A 20,277-nucleotide genomic window follows, 5' to 3' on the forward strand; every position below is an offset into this window, starting at 1 on the left:
CAAAGGCCCAGTGCTGGGGCGAGGGGGGCCGGCGAGTTTAAATAGCAGCTGTGTTCCTAATTTCCCCAGGAGGAGGCCTGGCCGCCCCTCCTCCGCGCTGAGTGTTTGCCATTAAAAACAAACAGTATCATTTGGTTCAATATAAAATGAATTAAAGGAAATGAAACTGAGGGGGCCATGTGGCCAGCCTTGTCTTCCATTGTCTGAAGCAGTTTTTCATCTTGCCCAGTGGGGAGCAACAGCTTGGGGGGTGTGGAACTGAGCAGAACTAGATAAATAAATAAATAACGCCAAGTCCCCCCCCACCCGACCAGGCGGAAGCTGGGGTTTGCGAAATCCCAGGTGCCCGCTCAGGCCCTGTCCCTTCTGTGTCCCTTGGCGGCAGGATGTAGCCTTTGAGAGTCTCCCAGGGAACAGAGTGAAGGGAAAAAAACAAAACAAAACAAAACAAGATCAACAACAAAAAATGATGTGTAGCCCTGAGACAGAGGGGGCAGGGTGGCGAAGATTCTGGACCAGAAGGCCTGGGAGCTGAGGGCGCGTGGCGCCTGGATTGGTGAGGAGGGACTCTGACCGTTCCTCAGCCACACAGAAAGTAGTTGCTGCTGCCCTGAGTTGGGGTAACTGAGTCAGAAGGGCAGGGGTGGGGAAAGATGGGCAGAGAGCACTGCCTAGCAGTCCAGAGTGGGGGGCTCTGGAATTAGACTGCTGGAGTTCAAATCCCAGCCTTGCCACTTACCAGCTGTGTGCCCTGGGCAAGTCACTTACCCGCTCTGTGCCTCAGTTTCCTCATCTGCAAATTGCGGCTAATCAGAGTATCTGCCTCATTAGGGCTATTGTGAGGATTAAATTAATTCATGTCTATGAAACACTTAGAACTGTACTAGGCACATTAGCTATTTGTTATTACTCTATTTTATTATCCTAGAATATTTTTAATATTAGTATTATGCATCCTCAACATCTGGAAGACCTAGTTTAAGTCACAGCTATGGCAGACTTGCTGTGTGACCCTGGGTGAGTGAATATACCTTGCTGGACCTCGGGTCTCTCATCTACAATCATTCTGGCACAGAGACTGCTGGCACCTACCAATGTCCATTCTCCCCCTTCCTCCTCCGAAATAAGCATCCTGATTTTTGCTCAGGTCCACTGGCACCCAGCTATAAGAAGACACTCCCCAGCCCTGGCCGGGTCGCTAAGCTGGTTAGAGAGTTGTCCTGATGTGCCAAGGTTGCAGGTTCAGTTCCCAGTCAGAGCACATACAAGCAGCAACCAATGAATGCATAAATAAGGAGAACCACAAATCAATGTTCCCCTCTCATTCTCTCAAATCAATAAATAAAATTTTGCAAAAAATTTACAATAGATAAAATAAAGAAGTTGCTCCCCAGCCCCCATGCAGCAACCGTGATTAAATGGTGGCCAATGAGATGTAAGTGAAAGCGATGGGAGCACTTTCTGGGAAGTCCCTTACAAAGGGAGAGGAACACTTTATGACAGCCCATGCAAAAATCCTCAGTAAAATCGTAGCACGCAGAATCAGAAGCATATCAAAAGGATAATACATCATGATGAAGGAGGGTTTGTTCCAAGAATGTGAGGCTTAATAGGAAATCTAATAATGCAGTTCTTCATATGAACAGCTCTAAGGGGAAACAATCAAATGATTTTGATCAAATTCAACAACCATTTTTTTGTTTTAAAAATTTCAATAAGTTGGACTCAATGAATACTTCCTTGGCCTCAGCCCCCAAATCAGCCTCCTGTTTAATGGGGGCTTGTGATCATTCGTTTTTATGTTTCAATTTCGGCTACACTATCCAGTTTTGCAATTTAGGTGTTGCTTTGACGTTTTTTCTTAAATGTGATTACCATCTATAATCAAGTAACTAAGTAAAGAAGATTAACCTTGATAATCTGGGTGGGATTCATCCAACCCACTGAGAGGCCACAGAGCTCGGCAGATGCCAGAACGGTCCATTTTCTTTACAAGAAAGAACTGAGGTTAAGGCTTAGGCTTCATCTTACACTCTGGCATTGATTGGTAGAGGCTGACTGCACTGCTGCACTGAGAGGTGAATCTGGGGGAAGCAGGGCCATGGTAGATTAGTGATGCCTGACACAGGCACAGGCTGGTAAAGGGCAGATCCTAGGCTGTTTGCCATTTCAGACTTCAGCACCTCTCTAGGGATTCATTTGTATCACCTGGCTAGAAACTTCAAGCAGAGAAAAGAAAGAAAAAAAATCTTAGGGATGGATGAGTGTGATCACAAGAGGCCTTGCAGGCTGCCTGTTGCCTTAGGGTCAAACTAAAATTCAGCCTGGCAATTTCAAATAGTCAAGTTACAAGCGTGATGGTTTGGGGCCGAGGTTGAAGATCAGTGGTCACCACCATTAACCCCATCCCCATATTGGCTGGCCAATGGCCGTGGCTCATTTGGGACAGCTTCTCGGCGTCAGAAGGCACATGGGAATTGGTGGCTCACTCAGCCTCACACGTCGGGGACCGTGGGGCCATCAGGGAAACCCAAATACCAGAAGCCCTTTCAGTATAATGATTGTAATATTAAAAACCAACCCACCCTCTCAGTGGACGGAGTGGAGGAGAAGCAAAGAGCATCTGTGCTGTGAGCCATTAGGCATCCCTGACAGATGTGCTCTTCTCCCCCTCACCCCCCAGCTGCAAATGAAGACCCGTCCTTTTCTTGTGCCCAGACAAGGATTGATGAGGATTCGGGAGAGCACTCAGACAGGCAAGGAAAGGCTGTGAACCTTTTCCAAGCCTGCAATTTATCTTGAGAAGACTATTCACATCACTTTTTACAGGCTGGATTATGCTCTGACCTGGCACATTAATCTCGCCGAATAAAATAATAATAATCAGAAAAAGGGAGCTGGACAGTTGCCAAGGGGACATTAATAACTGTCGCCTACACCTCGGTGGTGCAGGGACAAGGTGCTGGGTCCCATCCCCGCCCCTCAGCCCCCAGCAGTGGCCATGTGAAGGAGAAGGGAGTGAGGCAGCCATGGCCTGGACTTGGGGACGTTTTATATAGATGGTGTATGGGGACTCCACTCCTCCATCAACTCCACAGAACTTCCCAATCAAATCCAGGGAACTTAGCTGGGGGGGAGTAATGCCTGGGAACTCAGAGCAGGGGCTCTGGACTCGGACTGCCTGAGTTCAAATTCTCGCTCAGCCACTTACAAGCTCTGTGGCCTCAGGCTGCTTTCTTAACCTTTCACTCTGTTTGTTTTCGCCTCTGAAAAATGGGGATCAAAACAGCACTTGCCAGGAAAGCAAAACGGTGTAGCTGCTGTGGAAAGCAGATGGGTGGCTCCTCAGAAAGTAAAACAATGACTTCACGGCCCAGCATTCCCACTCCTAGGTACGCACCCAGAAAAATCGTGTTCAGAGAGATACCTGGCCACGAACGTTCAAAGCAGATTCTTCACAACAGCCCCAAAGTGGAAACTACCCAAATGTCAATCAAGAGATGGATGAATGGACAAACGGTGGTCTACCCACGTAATGGAATATTATTCAGCCCTAAAAAGCAATGACATGGGCCATGATGTGGGTGAACATTGAAAACATGATGCTAAGGAGAGGAAGCCAGACACAGAAGATCACATGGTGTATGATTCCATTTATATGAAATGCCCAGAGCAGGTACATCCATAGACAGACAGTAGATTAGTGGTTTCTGGGGGGTGTGGGGAGGGGGAGTGACTGCTAATGGGTGCACGGTTTCCTTCTGGGTTTATGAAAATGTCTGAAACTAGACAGTGGTGATGGTTCCACGACATTGTGAATGCAGTGAATGCCACTGAATTGTACACTTTAAAATGATTAGTGGCATATTTTATGTGAATGTTGCCTTAATAAGGAAACCCACAGAACAGCAGCACCTGCCTTCTAGGACAGATGTCAGGAGGAAATGAATTTGATCTGTCCTTGCCCATACAAAGGGCTAACTCCACACTAGCTGCTCCCAGTGCTCTTGGTATTGTTACTACAAGGTTTGCAATCTTTAGCAAGTTATTTAATTCAGTTTCTGCTCTATGAAAAGAGATATTGCCAGCATCTCCCCTCCTGGGAGTGTTAAGATTAAACAAGACAATGTCTTCAGTAGACAATAAATTCTACAAGTACATGGATTTTTGTCCATTTGGTTCGCTGATGTATCCCCAGTGCCCAGAGCACTGCCTGGCACATAGATGGCATCAACAAATATTTCTTGAACAAATGGCATTGCCTAACACTCTGCCTGTCTCCTGGTAGTTGCTCAGCAACGTTTAGCTGTATTTATTATTGTTAGTTTGGCCAACAGATTTCTGTGGTCCTTTCTAGCACAGAGAAGTGAGTACTACTTTGCCTTGTGGATTTCTGTGTCTCTGTGACAGAGTGTTTGAACACCTACCAAATACAAGAGGTTTGGGCTGAGCTGAGAACAGAATATAAGCTCTCACTGCTGCTCCAAGAGGAGCTAGTGAGAGTTAGTGCAGCTAACTAGACTATCAACATATCTACCCATCCATCCACCCATCCATCCATCCATCCAAATGCCCATCCAGCCATCCAAATATCCATCCATCCATCATCCATCCATCCATTAAAATATCCATCCATCCATCCATCCATCCATCCATCCATCCATCCATCCAAATAGCCATCCATCCATCCATCATCCATCCATCCATCCATCCATCCATCCATCCATCCATCCATCCATCCATCCACCCACCCACCCAATCACTTGCCCACCCATCTATCTTACCCACTAACCTTCCCATTCAGCCACCTATTTCATCCATCCACCCACCAACTATAAGTATATACAATGAACACTTCTGAGTACATACCAGATACTGGTAATCCATCAACAAACAAGCTAGATGCATTCATTTCCTGCTGTCACAGAGGTTACACTCGAGCAGAGAAGGCAGACAACTAAACAAGCAATTACAGTCAGGGTGGTGAGTGCTGGAATAGGGGAGGACAGGGTGCTGTGAGAGTCCTCAGCAGGCACCATCCCTAGCCTGAAGGGAAGGATTCTCAGAGGCTGTGATCGGGGGAGCAGGAGCTACTCAAGACACGAGTAAGGAAAAGGGTCTTTGAGGCAGAAGGAGCAGAGGTGTAATGGGTAGAGCACACAGCCCACTATGGAAGCTGTACAGGTGAGTGACTCAGTGTCTCAGTTTTCTCATCTGGAAAATGGGATAAGAAGAGCATCTACCACGTCAGATTAATTAATGTATGTAAAGAAATGAAAGAAGTAGGGTCTGGCTGAAGCACAAAGACCCGATGAGGGGGTGGGTGGAAGAGAAGGAGTGAAATGGTTAAGAATACCCATGGTGGGACCAGTGGTGGAGAGCTGGGATGCCTCCCCTGCCTCCTCTGCCTCCTCTCCGGCAATGACCAACTCACCCCTCCATTCATCCACCTGCAATTAAGTCTTTGTATTTTTTTCTGCATCTCAAGCAGAGTTTTGTTAACATCTCAGTTTTCTATAGGAAGAAACATGTTCAAGGATGCTAAGTGACTCGCCAAGTCCCCGTGGCTGGAAAGTGGCAGGGTGAGGAGTGGCCCAGGAGCTCCAGCATCTGGCCCATTCAGTGCATGGCAGATGACCTCCTGAAGTGCCCATGGCCTTGGGAGTTGGAAGACTTGGATTCTTCTTCTGATTCTCTAACTGACTAGCTGAGTGTTTTATGGATACATTATCTCACCCCTCTTTCAGCCTCAGTATCATAAGCCAAATAACGGTCACCTAAAGGTACCAGGTCCTCATTCCTGGAGCCTGAGAATGTGACCTGATTTGGAAAAGGGTCTTTGAAGACCCTTATTTCTCCTCTTGCCTTCTCTGTGTCTCTTTTTTGGTCTTGATGCCATTTCAGACTTCCTGGCACTACATCTGGGCACCACAGCTGTGTCTTCATCTAAGAAAATTTCAACAGCCTAGAATTTTGGCTCAGATAAACCGCACGGTGAGGGAGGGGAGTGAAGGTGAGCTGTGTGTGTGTATGGGGGGGGGGTGAGGGGGAGGCGGGGAGGGTGCAAAATCAGACTTAGATTACCCTGGTGTGAAGTAATAAGAAACATACATATTGGTCTCTATCCCCACTCCCAGCATCCCTATTTACAAGAATCATTTGTTCTAACATTTAGTCTTTGATCCTAATTCCTGACACAGAGATCCTATGACCTTCACAATTTCTTGAGTGACGGGAGCATCTCACACCGAACTCCTAAATCCTGTGGAATTTCCTGGCGCTTCTTTTGTTCTCACGAGGTAACTCTCAATAGACTCCTGTTTAGTCCATCTGCCTCTTTCCACACTCCTTGCTTGGGGTCTTCTTGCAGAGGCACTGGCAAAAATTATAGCCTAAAAGTGCTGTTTGGTCCTAGCCCTGCTCAGTCCTCTGAATTATAATAGTTACCCCTGTACAAGACCTCTTCAATCTGCCTGCAGGCCTTCCCCTATGGTGCCCTGCAAATATTCTTGCCATCACTTCCCATCCTGTGTCCACAGCAGACATCACTAATCGATCACAGAGTTTTTTCCTTCTGAGCCTAGGTTCCCTTTACAAAACATACTCCTGGAGCCACAAAGCGTCAAAACCTATGAGAGCCACCCTTCCCTGGGAGAAACAGAACCAGGGCATGCCAACATGCTTTTTTCCTTTCTCAGATGAAATTCAGACGAAAACTGCATTGAGGGCAGCTCTGAACAATGAAACTTAGGAAATGCACTTGGAGTAGAGGGGTCACGGGCAGGTGCTGACAACAAAGAACCATGCCCAGCTTCAAGGAATTGTAAGAGGTGAGTGACAGGATCTACCAGCTCAGGTTCCATTCATCTGATACGATGACATCAGCCCTGCCCATTCTTTCTTCCTCCAGAGGGCACCCTGAATCTCCCACATGTGTGATTGGGGCTACCTGGTGGCCGCAGCCAGTGCCTACCTTGGACTTGACGGCCAGGATGATCTTGGGCAGGGCTACGATGAGGCACTTGAGGGCGATAGTGATGTACTTCAGTACAAAGTCTGCGATCCCCACGATCCACAGCAGATCGAAGAAGTCCAGGGTCTCCAGGTTGGGCTTTAGAAATATGAGGCTGTGGGAAGGATTCAGAGGGTCAGGATGCTCACTTATGATCACTGGCTCTCAGCAGCCCCTCTACTCACTCTGGGAGCCTTATAAATATGAGCTATAGAAAGAGCACTGAACTGTATCCTGTTCCTGAATCTGCTAGTAACTTGCTGTGTGACCATAGGCAGGTATCTTAACCTCTCTGAGCCTCAGTTACCTGAGGGTTAAAAGATAAGATTGGCCTGGGGTATCATTAGTTAAGGTCCCCTCCAGTTTTATGGGTTCATAACAGGCCTCACAAGAGGAAGCAGAAGAAAGGAAGGAAGAAAGGCCAACACTATGACGGAGGGAGAGAGAGGAGGCAGGAGGAAAACTGATGCGCCAGACACTGTGCTAAGCTCTTTAATCACTGTATCTCACCATCCCTTATTTTACTAAAAATGGCCCCAAAGTGCAAGAATAGTGATGCTGCCAATTCAAATATGCCCAAGGAAGCCCTAAATTTTATCACAGGTATGTATGTATGTATGTATGTATAGGAAAAAACAGGTTCAGTACTATCCGCGGTTTCAGGCATCCACTGGGGATCTTGGAAGGCATCTGCCATGGATAACGGGGGGCTACTATACTCTGCTGGGCTGGTGGAAAGAGGTGCAAAACTGAGGCCCCTTATTATAATATCCTAGGAATAAGCAGGTCTATTTTTTTCACTTTTATTTTTTAAAACCGGTTTCTACTTATAATAAAATCATCCAAAAGCTAGAAAAGGGAAAAATCAATGAAAACAACCTATTTTGGCAATCTCTCACAACACCCTCCGGGTCTTGCCATCCCCTCACCCTGTCTCCGTGGACTGCTTCACATCCAAGTGTAAGCACTTGTTCGTGTTCAAATATGGGGAGAGGCCGGCAGCCCTGAGCTCCTCTCTGCCTCTGCTCTGTCCGGCCCCGGCGACCCCGCAGGCTGGCTGGCTTCCATGCGCTTACGCTTCTGTGATTGCAATAAAACCAAGATCTGCCTTCCACTTTTCCTTTTCTCTCAGGGACACCAGTCGGTGTTAAATTCACCGATCTGGGTTTTAATTCACCATGTTAAGTGTTTTTTCCGTTTTGGTGTTTGGAGAAGGGGCGGTGCAAAAGCGTTTTTCCACAGGCTAACTGTTAAGTCCATTTATTTATAATGTATGCTGTGAACTTTAATAAACTGATATATTTCATTGTCAGCTTTGCTCCTATTAGGCACCACCACCCATAGGTACAGTATTTCATCATCAAATGTTAATTATGTGATTATTATTGTCAAATGTTTCATGGTTTACACAGTACTTTTCATGTATTATCACATTTGGCCTCCCTTATAGTTAGCCTGTTCAGGTGGGTATGGCAACGATGAACTGGGTCCCTATTTTACAAGTGAGGAAACTAGGGGAGTCTCAAAGGGGATCCATTATTTGCCACAAGGCACAAAGCTGGTAAATGGCAGGACTAAGATTTTCTGACGTCGGTCATCAGACTGCACATCCTGGGAAAATTCAAGCTTGCTATAGGGCTACTTACTGGCACTGAGACTCATTGGAAAGGGCTTCAGTAAGCCTCAGTTTCCTCATCTGTGAAATGGGGACAGCAAGACCCTGCTGGGAGGTATCACTTACAAACACCTCTAGGCCACCGACATCCACAGGAAGGGGGCTCAGCTCTGCTGTTCCTCTGCCAAGCTTCTCTCTCTCTGACTTTCTCTTTCCTTCTGTGCTGCAGGTCTGACTCAGCCCTGGTTTGATAGGGGCACGGAGGGCTGTGCCTGTGCCTGTGATCATGCCCAGAGAAAGACATGAGCTGGAAACTCATCCATGCTTCTGGGAAGCTCCACCTCCTGGAGCCTCCACTAGGATTTTGATGTTCCGGGCCATAAGACTAATGCAGTGTGTGAGATGTGTGAGTTGATGCCTTGGCACTAACTCCCCAAATTGCTTTTATGGGGTGGCCCCAGAACATGGCAAAAAGGCTCATGCCTCATAGTAAATTTTCAAAAGAGATGTACACGATCGGAAAGCTTGGCTCACGGTTCAATCTCATCCTAGAAGCCCTCACTGTCCAGCCCTCCCCCACCAGCCACTATGTGGCTACTAGAAAATTATATACGGGGCTTATGTTATATTTCTACTAGAGAGCCAGCTCTGCTCTAGGCCTGTGTGTTTACAAGAACAGGTAGAATGTGAAAGTTACAACGCAGCACAGAGTTGGTGCATTGCTCTCCAGTGAAGGGTTGTGTGCTCTCAGCCCATCAAAGTCCCCCGCCTTCCCACTGGGGGTCAGATCCCCTGCTCACCTGTTGTACAGCTGCTGGGAACTGAACGTATAGAGCACATACAGGGTGTTCCCCGCCAGGAAGGCCAAGATCCACAAGATGACCAGCACCGACCTCTTCTCCTGCAGATGCAAAGCAAGAGATCTTGTGGGGGTGCTGCAATGCCAAAGGTGCACATGGCAGAACATTCCCAAATGTTTCCTGACAAGTGACAACTTTTCCCTTTCTCAAAGGTCCGGAGGGAGTAGGGCAGTAGTGAAAGGAAGGGCACTGGCATCTTTGTTCCCACTGGGACCCAAGCGATGGTCACAGAGAAGGTGACAGAAATGTGGACACCTGCTTGGAGAATTATCTGGAGAGGCAGGAGGGCAAAGTGGTTAGTGGTGCAGACTCTGGAGCTGGAAGCCTGAGTTCAAATCCCTGGTTTGCTACCCAGGAACCATCCAACCCTGGACAAGTTACTTAAACTCTTTTCACTTCCCTTTCCTCATCTGTAAAATGGGTCTATATTGTATCTCTCTTACAGGGTTGTGAGCATTAATGTACATAAACGCTTAGAACAGTGCCTGACATATAGTAAATGTTATTTCACATTTAGTGTTAGGAATTGAGGCACTGAGAGGTTAAGTAACTCTTTAAATATGTTTCTTTTTTATTGATTTATTTAGGGAGGAAGGGAGAGGGAGAGAGAGAAATATCAATGAGAGAGAACCATTGATCAGCTGCCTCCTGCACACCCCCTACCTGGGATTGAGCCCAAGGCATGTGGCCTGACCAGGAATCGAACCTGCGACCTAGTGAAGTAACTCTTGCTCATTTAAAAATGGGGGTTTTGTTAAGGAGTAAGTAAAATTCATAAATGTCAATATTCAGTCTGGCATGGCTCATATTTCAGGCTCGCTAAATGGTAGGACCTAGTACTCAGACTTTACAACCCAGTAGACAATTCACCACTACAAACTGGAAATTCCTGTTCTCACTTTTGCTAGCATGGCCCTCGGGGCTACTGCCCTGGACCAACTGTTCAACGTAGGGCCACGTTTACAGGATTGAATTCAAACTCGTACACTCGGCCATCAAAGCCCTTCGCAATCCGGTCCCACTTCTCTTTCTCCAGCCTCGTTTCTGTTCAGTCCCCAGGAAGACAAGCTGGAAAGCACCCTCGGTTTGCTATTTCCCAGCAGCTTCTTGGCCTGAGAGCCATCCCAGGAAATTTCTGGAGGCGGCGCCAGGCTGGCGTGTCCCCGCCTGCGGACCCCGGGAGACACACGTAGACCCCCGTGCCGCTGCTTCTCAAAAGCTCGCCTCTTCCTGGACCAGGGCGGCTGCCTTGCTGGAACAGGATGAGGTCATATCTTTCCCAGTGTAACCTTCCCTGCGGTTTCGGTAAATGCTCCACTGTCTCCAGACACAGCTCAGCGCCCCACGCACCCTTACCGTGCATATTTCCAGAGTAGACAAAATAAATGCATCTCCATCCACCCATTATTCCAGGAGCGGTCAAGGTTAACGACCCTAGAAACCACCTCCAACCAACTGACTGCTCTTATCAATGTGATTAATCCACTTGGCAGCCCTTTTTACCCCAATAAATAATGGATTCCAGTTGAGTCCTCTGTAAATCCAAACCGAAGGTGGGCGAGAAAGAGGGAATTAGTGGTGCCCCGAGAAGCCAGGCTGAAGGACACAGACGGTAGTTCTCTAGCAGTAAGCTGAGATTTCTAAGCCTACAAAGGGTCGTGGAGACTCTCTTTCACAGAAAATACGTTCAGACATCACCTGTATCTTCACTGCATAGGTTTCAAGGACACCTACAAGCTTGTCCAAGGATACAGCATCCTCTGACCCCCTAAAATTCAAGCCAAGGCCCCGTCTGGATGTTACTGTGTTTGAGAGACAGCTGGTCCCCAAAGCCTCCCACGATGGTGACCAACCTGCTGTTCTAACAGCAGCGGAAAGGGGTTTGCATGAAGAAGATGAGACTGAGGGTCAGGAAGGTCCTCTGGCTCCATGCCCAACTCTGGACCCCAACGGGTTTGTGTCCAATGGAGACTGAGCTGAGCTCCTTGCCTCATGGAGCCCCAGGAGCTTTGGAGAAAGCAGATGGCCCCAAAGAAGGACCAGAGTGTCTCTGTGCCACTGTATGCTACCGGGAAAATGAAATAAGAATGACTGCGCCACCCTCCCCCCCCAACTCCATCAAGAGATCTACCGAGGGGCTGCAGGCAGAATGGCCTCCCAAAGATGTCCCCATCCTAATCCCTGCAACATATGAATATGTTAGGTCACATGGCAAAGGGGCATTAAGGCTGCAGGTGGAATTATGGTTGCATATCAGCTCATCTGGAGGTGGGGAGACTGTGGATTACCCAGGTGAACGCAATGCCATCACAAGGGTCCTTAGAAGTGGAAGAGGGAGGTGGGGGAGGAGAGTCAGAAGGGGACGTGACTATGGAAGATGGTCACAGAGATGCAATGGAGCTGGCTCAAAGAGGATGGGACCAGGAGCCAAAGAATGTGGGTGACCTCCAGAAGCTGGAAATGGCAAGGAAACATGCTCCTCTAGACCCGCCAGCAGGAACACAGTCCTGTTGACATCCTGGTCTTAGCACAGAGACTCATTTCAGATCGACAGAACTGTAAAATAATCAGCTGATGTTGTTTTAAGCCACTACATTTGTGGTCCTTTGTTATAGCAGCCATAGGAGACCCATTCACCAGGGGACTCACCTTCAGAGAGACCTGTTCTCGGAGAGTGGAGTTGGCATAGGCGAAGGTGGTGGCCATCCCGATGCACACGGCAATACCTGCGGGACAGAGGAGGGCCCAACGCCACCATTTAGACTCATCAGGCCTGGCCCTGGCTTACTAGGGATGGTGCGCAACATTAAAAGACACATCCCTGGCCCTCTCAGAGTTTACAGGCTAACCTCAGAAGGGAGAAAATCTTACTTCTGGGGGATTTGGGCCCAGTCTCATTTCTGGGACCTCTGAGCCACTCTGAGTTCAAGCTTCTGACATAGGGATGGGATCGAGGCTACTCTGGGGCAGCTCATAGAACCAGTTAGGAGCATGGGCTGTGCAGTCTGGTAAGACCTGGGTTCAAATCCTGACTGCCACCTCCTCTCCGTGTGAGCTTAGGCTAGTCACTGCACCTCTCTGAGCCCCCCTTTCCTCGTCTATAAAATGGACAGAATAATAACAGTACTTACTTCATGGAGGGCTAATGCTTATAGAGCATCATCTCTGGCAGTTAGTAAATGGTACCTATTATAATTTCTACTTTCAAAAAGAATCTGACGTGTGTTATTTGTAATAAAAGCATACAAAGAGAAAGACCGTGACACCATAAGGGATAAAAATTTAATTCTAAAGGGGAAACAATTCCTGCTGACCAAAAAACCCCACATGACCCTGGCAGATGGGGGAGTAGAACTGAATCTTACTTCACTGCATTCGACTGCCGCTGTCTGCAGAGCCGCCCTCTAGGAATGCTCCCTGAACAGGGGTTCGCAAACCTCACCTTTCATCACCTGCGGACAGGGCTCTGCTTTCACATGACAGGCACGGCTTCTCATACTTGGAGCTCACTTTAATTTTTTTAATTGCTCATGAGCTCCAGGTATTTTTCTGGCTCTGCTTTGTCAAAGATGTATTTCTTCACTGGAAATATATAAAATAAAAACTGATAATCCTACAATCCCTTCTTGTATTTTCCTCTTTGAGTGAAAACCAAACCAACAAGCCTACCAAATGGAAAAAAAAATGACCATTCTTGAGAATAAAATTTGAGTCTCAGGACAAAAAGGGAACACGCTCGCTTCCATTGCTAGGAATGGAAAGGGAGGGGCTGCCACGGTAACACCCCAACAAGGAAGGTGGGGCGATGTGAGTCAGCTAGAACCATCAGGAAGGGGCAAATAAGGCACAGAGAATGGCCTGATCTCCTCTAGATACTGTCTATGGGCGGGAGCAGGCCATGAGCTCATTTGTACTGTAATTCCTGCTATAGGACTAAAACAACAGCCTCAAACTCCGCAGGGCACAGCAACACCGTGATCTGATAACAATGAGAAACAACAATAACAACAGTGGACAGAGAGCATTTATTGAGTGTTATGTGCATGTCAGGTTCTAGGCTATTCCCTTAATAAGTCATTATCTTACTTCCTAATACCTAATCCTACTCATAATAGGTAGTATTTATTGAGCACCTGCTCTGTGCCAGGTCCTATGTTAAGTATCTTATGTGTATTAATAAGGAAAATACTGACCAACACTTGCACAGCGCTGTCATAAATACTTTACACATATTAACTCATTTGACCTCTCTGCAACCTCATGAAGTATGCCTTATTATAACTCTCATTTTATGGATGAGGCACAGAGAGGTTACATAACGTATCCAGCGTCACACAGCTAGGAAGGGGCAGAGCCTGAGTTCAGACCCTAGTGCTATGAACTCTTAGTTACTATACTTGATTCCTTCCCACAAACCCAGCCAGCTAAGGGAGCTTCTATCACAACCCCCACTGCGCAGAGGAGAAAACAGAGGCTCAGAGAAGGCGAATGACCTGCCTGAAGTCACACAGCTTGTCTGCCAGGATCTGAACCCAGGTCTGACTCAGAATCCCATCCTTTCCGCCGGGCATTTGGGACGGAGAGCCCCCTACCGCCAGTTGAAGTCGCCGTGTCCCTGGCACTCACCGAGCTTATGCTGGAAACACAGTTTGGTCAGGAGGATCAGGATGAAGGGCAGGCCTTTCTGGAGCCAGCAGACCACGGCCTTCAGCTCGGACAGGGCAGGGGCGGGGGTGCCCGGCTGCTCGTCGCCCCCCTCGTCGGAGTGTGCCCGGTGGTCGCCCCCCACGTGCTGCAGCAGCGAGCTGCCCCGGTGGCCGCCGTGGTGAAAGTGGTGGTGGGGCTGGCGGTGGTGGTAGGTGCCGCCCTCGCCCCGGCCTCCACCCTCCTCCCTGGACGCGGGCATCTGGATGAACACGTCCCCGCCGCTGGCGGAGGCGCCCAGCACCAGGCTGGACGGGAAGGGGGCGGCGGGGAGGCTGCCCGTCGGGAGGCCCGAGAGGCCGGAGAAGAGCGCTGGCGGGGAGGCCGCTTCTGCCTTCAGACTCTCGAAGACGCCCCCTTCGTCCACGCTGGCCTCGGAGCTGAGAGCTTGGCTGCGATTTCTGGGCCAGAAGGGAAGAGAAAGCCCCGCGGGGTCAGGCAGATGGAAAGACAGTCACCCACTGGAGACTGGGGGACAAGTAACAGTATCAAGAATGTTATAAGCTGAATGCTGTCTCCCTGCAAACTCCTATGTTGAAGCCCTAACCCCCCACCCCCCCGGACATCACAATGTGAGTGTATTTGGAGGCAGGACCTTTGCAGAGGTGACCAAATGAAAATGAGGTCATTAGGGGAGGCCCTCATCCAATATGACTGACATCCTCATAAGAAGGGAAAATTTGGACACTGACACACACACACAGTGAAAAAGATGTGAGGACATCTACAGGCGAAGGAGAGAGGCCTCAGGAGAAACCAACACCGATGACGTCTAGATCTTGGACTTCCAGCCTCCAGGGTGGGGAGAAAATAAATTTCTGTTGTTTAAGGCCCCCAGTCTGTGGCACCTTGCCACGCCAGCCCTAGCAAACTCATACAAATAATACACGATCTTTATTGAAAACTTACTAGGTACCGGACAGTTTTCTAAGCGCTTTCCACTGATTAACTCATTAAACCCTCCTACAAACCCTGCGAATTAAGGTCCTAATAATACCTCATTTGATAGTTCAAGAAACTGAGGCACAGAGAAAGAGAAAGGGAGATAGTAACTTGTCCTGAGTTGCACAGCTGGTCAGATAAAGGAACTAAGGCTCTGGGAAACGAACTTGTCAGACACCCTGGATTATCTAGCCCCAAACTCCAAGCTCTTCATGTGCCCTTCTCTCACTACCCAAGGCTTCCCACTGTAAGGGCCTTTGCACAGGCTGTCCCCTTGGCTGGATGTCATCCCTCACCCTGTCCCACCTTGGTACCTATGCCCATCCCTCAGATTTGGGCTAAATCTCTCTTCCTTGGTGAAGTCTACCCTACCACCCCAGAAAACGACACCTCCTTACTTCTAATGCTCATTGCATTCTGACATCAGCTGCATGGGACTGATCACAAGTCATGATTCACTATTTACTGGTGGCTCTCAACCGTGGCTGCATGTTATAATCATGCAGGGGAGCTTTTGAAAAATACAAGTGCCCGGGACCCAGTGTTGCCCAACTGAACCAAAATCTTTGGGGGTGGGCCTGGCATTCTCTGTCTTCAGAGCCCCCAGGTGATTCTAGTGTGTAGTAAGCACTGAGAATAGATCATGTTTTTTTTACCCCCGTTGTAAATCTCTCCTACCCAGCACAATACACCTGGTACACAGAACATGCTTAAAAGATAGTGTTTGAAAGAATGAATGAATGAGCATACTGATGGCTCTGAGAAGGCCTGCAAATGGAAGAATAATTTTGCTTAAACCTAGTGTTTCCCAAATGTATTTCACCATGTAATTCTTTTTTTCTGTGGAAAATCTGTCTTATAGAACACCTGCGAAACCCAGCAGGGGAAATGCTGGTCTGGAGAGATCTCAGGGTTGGTTACTCTGGCTTCACAAACTTAACCTGCAGGTAAATTATCAGAGACCTGGTGTAAGGGAGGGGAACCTGAAGAGGGCTACCTACTCCCCTACCACCTGACCAACCCCTGCTGCCTCCAGAAATCCCAGGAAATGTGTGGTCCTACTCCCATGGGTTTGGCAAGATAATAAAGATAATATTAATATGACAACAACAACAACTGACACCATGGCTATGATGCTCAAGGGGCCTCGAGTTTTTTCTGCACTTTAAGAAGCTGAGCTTAGATAGAAGGAGTCCTGGCAGGTGCCCACGTTGGCCCACATGGGGGCCACCCTCTCTCCCCCACTACCCCACGAGGACCTCAAAAGTCTTCCTGGCCCCCTTAAGCTTGCCAACACTCTGAATTTACTTGGCTCAGGGGACCTCCAGTACAACCAGGGAAGATTCAATCCACCAAGTGGCTTTTTATAGCTGGCCTCCCTTCCCTGGGCCCCAGCATCCAGCCGAGATTTCAGCCTAAATGGGAAAGAATATTCTTTGGGGAGGCAGAGGCTATGCTTCTAACTTAACCACTTAAGGGCTAGTGTGGGAGGCAATCCAAGAGATGAGTGGATCTGCCCAGATAGGAGGCAGCCAAAATGTGCTGGCTCAAAGCACAGACTTGGAGTGAGGGTCGGGGCAAATGGACGGGGGTCCCAATCTCAGCCCTGCCACTTCCTGGCTGTGTGACTTTAGGTAATCTACTTCTACTCTCTGAGCCTCAGTTTCCTCATCTGTAAAAATGGTGATTAAAAATAGTCCTGAGCTCATCAGTGGCACAGGGAAAGTGCCACTTACTCTGGAACTGGTGGACACTCTGATTTTGCACCCAATCTTGGAGTTAAAAGGGAACTGGAATGGGATATGAGGGAGGAAAAGCTTGGCTGCCTGCTCCTTGCATGTATGTGCCAGCATGGCACTGGGGCTGGGGCTGGGAGGCTGTCACAACCTGAGAACAGGTCCCATGGTGTGTTCTCTCTTGGGCTTAACTAGAGAAATTCTAGCTCATGAGTGTTTTAACTGTGTTTTCTTAGATTCTGTATTTGTCTATTTGGCATCCATTAATTACAGGGTCAAACTAACAGCCAAAGTCGTTTACATCTTCCCTGCAATCCACAGCCCATATCCCCAGCCACCTCCTTGATTTAATGCTCACATATCCAGCCAATATTTCTCCTGCCCCATATCACCCAGGACCAGGTACCAGATAACCAGAGGCCATCCCTACAGCCCAGAGCCCACTGACATTACTCAAAGTAGACAATGCTAAGCTGGCCTGATTTGTGCAGAAAACACAATAAAAACTGGGCTATGCTTTCCCTTTGCTCCTTTCTGCCTCCTTCCCGATCCTGGTGATTCCCCATGTGGCCCTACATGGTGTGACATGCCCCCTTCCCTAGGGAAATGTAAGTAATAAAGCTTTTCTTTCAGTGGCATTAGTATCTCCATATTGTCACTCAGTCACCTCCATAAATTAAAATCTCATGGGTACGATCATTGACACAATGAATCAAGTGCATCACCTTTCACACAGGGTCTGAGAATTACCATAAGAGCAAAACCCAGCTGCTATGTACTGAGTAGTATGTGCCATCACTGTGCAAAGCAGTTTTTAAATGGATCTCCTCTGCTCCTCGAGCAAGTGACCCTGAGAGGCAGCTATTATTCAATGTAGTTTTGGGCTGCCCCTGATCACTCAAAGCCCAGAGCCCTCAGATGGAAGGAAACCAAGAGATGCCTACCTTTCAGGTGGAACGTTATCCGTGTTACTGCTGTGGCGTCTCTGCATTTTCCTTAGGACCTGAAAGCCAACACATGGCATAAGGCAGAGTCTCCCAACATTCCCACTGCCTGTCAGATTGCCATGGTAACCATAAATAAGGACTACTCTTATCTCACATCCCTAGAGCGCTCTGACATTTTCCAAACCCTATTTCCATCTGCTATGCCATTCAATATTCAATCCTACTGAGAAAAGTGTTATCACCCCATTTCACAGATGAGGATGTTGAGACCGAGACCTGAAGGAAGTCCTTATGGGAGACAGGAAAGCAGTGAACTATGCAGCAAAGAGGTGACGGATGAGATGAAGTGAGTTGCAGACTGGCAGTAAGAGATGTGGATTCTGGACTGATGATGCCCCTAACTTGTGACTCTGGTCAAATCAGTAACTTATCTGTGGCCCAGATTCCTCACCTGTTAAATGGGAGGCGGTAGAGTGGCTGAACCCAAAGCTTCTTCTCAGAGTTCACATTGAATAAAGTGGTAATGAAGATGTGAATTCTCATGGAGACACGTTACCTTGTTTACTGTGAGGAGCCACATGGACTTCAGAATTCCATGTTGACCACACCGAAGGTAGGCATTCAGGGGTCCTGATGGGGATGTGACCACTGGATTCCACAGAAAGCCGGCCTTGCCCTCCTCTTTCTCTCCAGATGGATGCACGGGTCAGGGGAGCTAACTAGAGACTCCAAACCCTGGATGGAACAGAATACTTACATGAGTAGTCCATGGATGACTTGAACTTCATAATAAGTCTTGGGGCACCATGGGTAGCTATAAGCAGATGACTCCATCTGCTCCAAATCTCTGGTTAGCCTCTCACTGATTCCGGTTTAGGATTTCTGAGAATGGTCATAATCTCAATTTATATTGTCCTATTTTCAAACTGAGCCCTAACTGGGGAATACAAAACATTATGTTTTAGAACCCCCAGTGGCTTTCCATTGTAATCAGAATAAAACCAATTTCAGTTCACGGCCTACAGGTTCTATCTGATGGAGTTCACCAATCTCCAACCTCATTTCCCTCCACTCTCCCTTTAAGCACTCCCCTCCAGCCACAGTAGCCTTTCTGTTCCTCAAACATGCCAGCTGTCCCTGCCTCAGGCCCTTTGAAACTTGCTGTTCCTTCTCCCTGGAATGCTTTTCCTTGTGCTAGTTCCTTCAGGTCAAATATCACCTCCTCCCAGAGGTCTTCTTTTCTCACCCTCCTGACTCACCATAACATTACCCTGTTTAACCTTCTTCATAGCACTCATTTATTTACATGTTTGGTTATTTATTTACGATGTGTTCCCCATTGGAAGGTAAACGCCGTAAAGGCAGGGAGCCTGTCTGCCTGGTTTGCCCCTCTAACTCAACATCTAGAACACTGCCTGGCACAGAGTAGCACTCAACAAGTATTTATTCAATAAGTAAAACATCTATGGGTTTCTCAGTTACCTTTTCCTACATCCCTTGCTCCCTCCCTGTCCTTTCACCCTAGAGAGGCTTTCCATGAATAGGTTTAGCCTCCTTGAATATTTTTTGTACAACCAAATATGCTCTCTGACTCTCTTAGTTCCAGGCACCATACTTGGCTGTTGAATGACTTCCTAATCCTGACCACCCTTTTTCAGGGATCAGCACTGGTGTTACGAGGGCCAATGATTAAGCCTCCTTTCTCTTTGGGAAAATCAACTAAGAAATGGGTCAGTGTAGCACCATCTTTATATATGAAGGAAAGCTCATTATGTAAATACTTCTCAACTTTCAGAACTTGCAATGTCAGCTTAATGCCCTCCTCCCAGGATACCCCATCACCTGCAAATCCTTGGGGAAAATAAAATATAGTATCCCAAAGCTTCCACCCACAAATCTGACCCAGCCTCCTAAATGAAATGCCCAAGATTCTACTTCCAGACGCCTGCTTTCGAGGGGGCTCCAAATTCTCTGTTGGAAGCAGGCCTTAACTAATTATTCCAACAGTGAACCCTGGAATTAATTTTTGCACGTGGGATGCATCTGAATGAAACGCCCTTTAACCCTCTGCTCCATGCATCGAACTACATCCCTATGAAGAATTACACCAAGACTTTCCAATACATGCTATGTTGTAAATTGAGCCCCCAAGCCGTTACCTGACTGCAGCAAAATGCATGCAAGAGAGCACCTCCTGCATCACTTGCATTGGAAGCTGGCAGGTGCACTCTGGGTGCAAAGCCGCGAGCGTTTGTCATTCCTGCAGCCAACGTTCAGCGCAAAGCGCCCTGAGGGCCGCAAGGCCAGGAGACTACATGGACAATCCCAGGGAAAAAAAAAGAACCCACCGCATAAAACCGCGTGCCCTTTTTACCTGCCCAGACAATTCAGCAATCACAGCGGCATCATTCACCTCTCCCGAGCCAATCACTCCCGCAGCCCGGGGGGCACGTGACTTCCG

General features: G+C 48.0%; 1 protein-coding gene across 2 annotated transcripts in view; it reads right to left on the minus strand.

The window, feature by feature from the left end:
- Positions 1-20,258, minus strand: part of RNFT2 (ring finger protein, transmembrane 2) — a 42,071-nt gene extending 21,813 nt beyond the window's left edge. Inside the window, exons 1-7 of one of the 2 annotated variants that reach the window (XM_081122687.1) lie at positions 20,191-20,258; positions 18,373-18,551; positions 17,814-17,872; positions 14,114-14,592; positions 12,137-12,213; positions 9,428-9,528; positions 6,974-7,127 (exon numbers count right to left, since the gene is read on the minus strand). In XM_081122687.1, the coding sequence (XP_080978813.1) occupies positions 6,974-7,127; positions 9,428-9,528; positions 12,137-12,213; positions 14,114-14,592; positions 17,814-17,872; positions 18,373-18,396 (894 nt within the window). In that variant the 5' untranslated portion in view covers positions 18,397-18,551; positions 20,191-20,258. Of the gene's footprint in view, positions 1-6,973; positions 7,128-9,427; positions 9,529-12,136; positions 12,214-14,113; positions 14,593-17,813; positions 17,873-18,372; positions 18,552-19,975 lie in introns of both variants that reach the window. The other variant, XM_081122686.1, reaches the window with a different exon arrangement.
- Between the last annotated feature and the right edge of the window lie 19 nt (positions 20,259-20,277).

The sequence above is a fragment of the Miniopterus schreibersii genome, assembly GCF_964146895.1.
Source record: "Miniopterus schreibersii genome assembly, chromosome: 20".
NCBI classification, from domain to species: domain Eukaryota; kingdom Metazoa; phylum Chordata; class Mammalia; order Chiroptera; family Miniopteridae; genus Miniopterus; species Miniopterus schreibersii.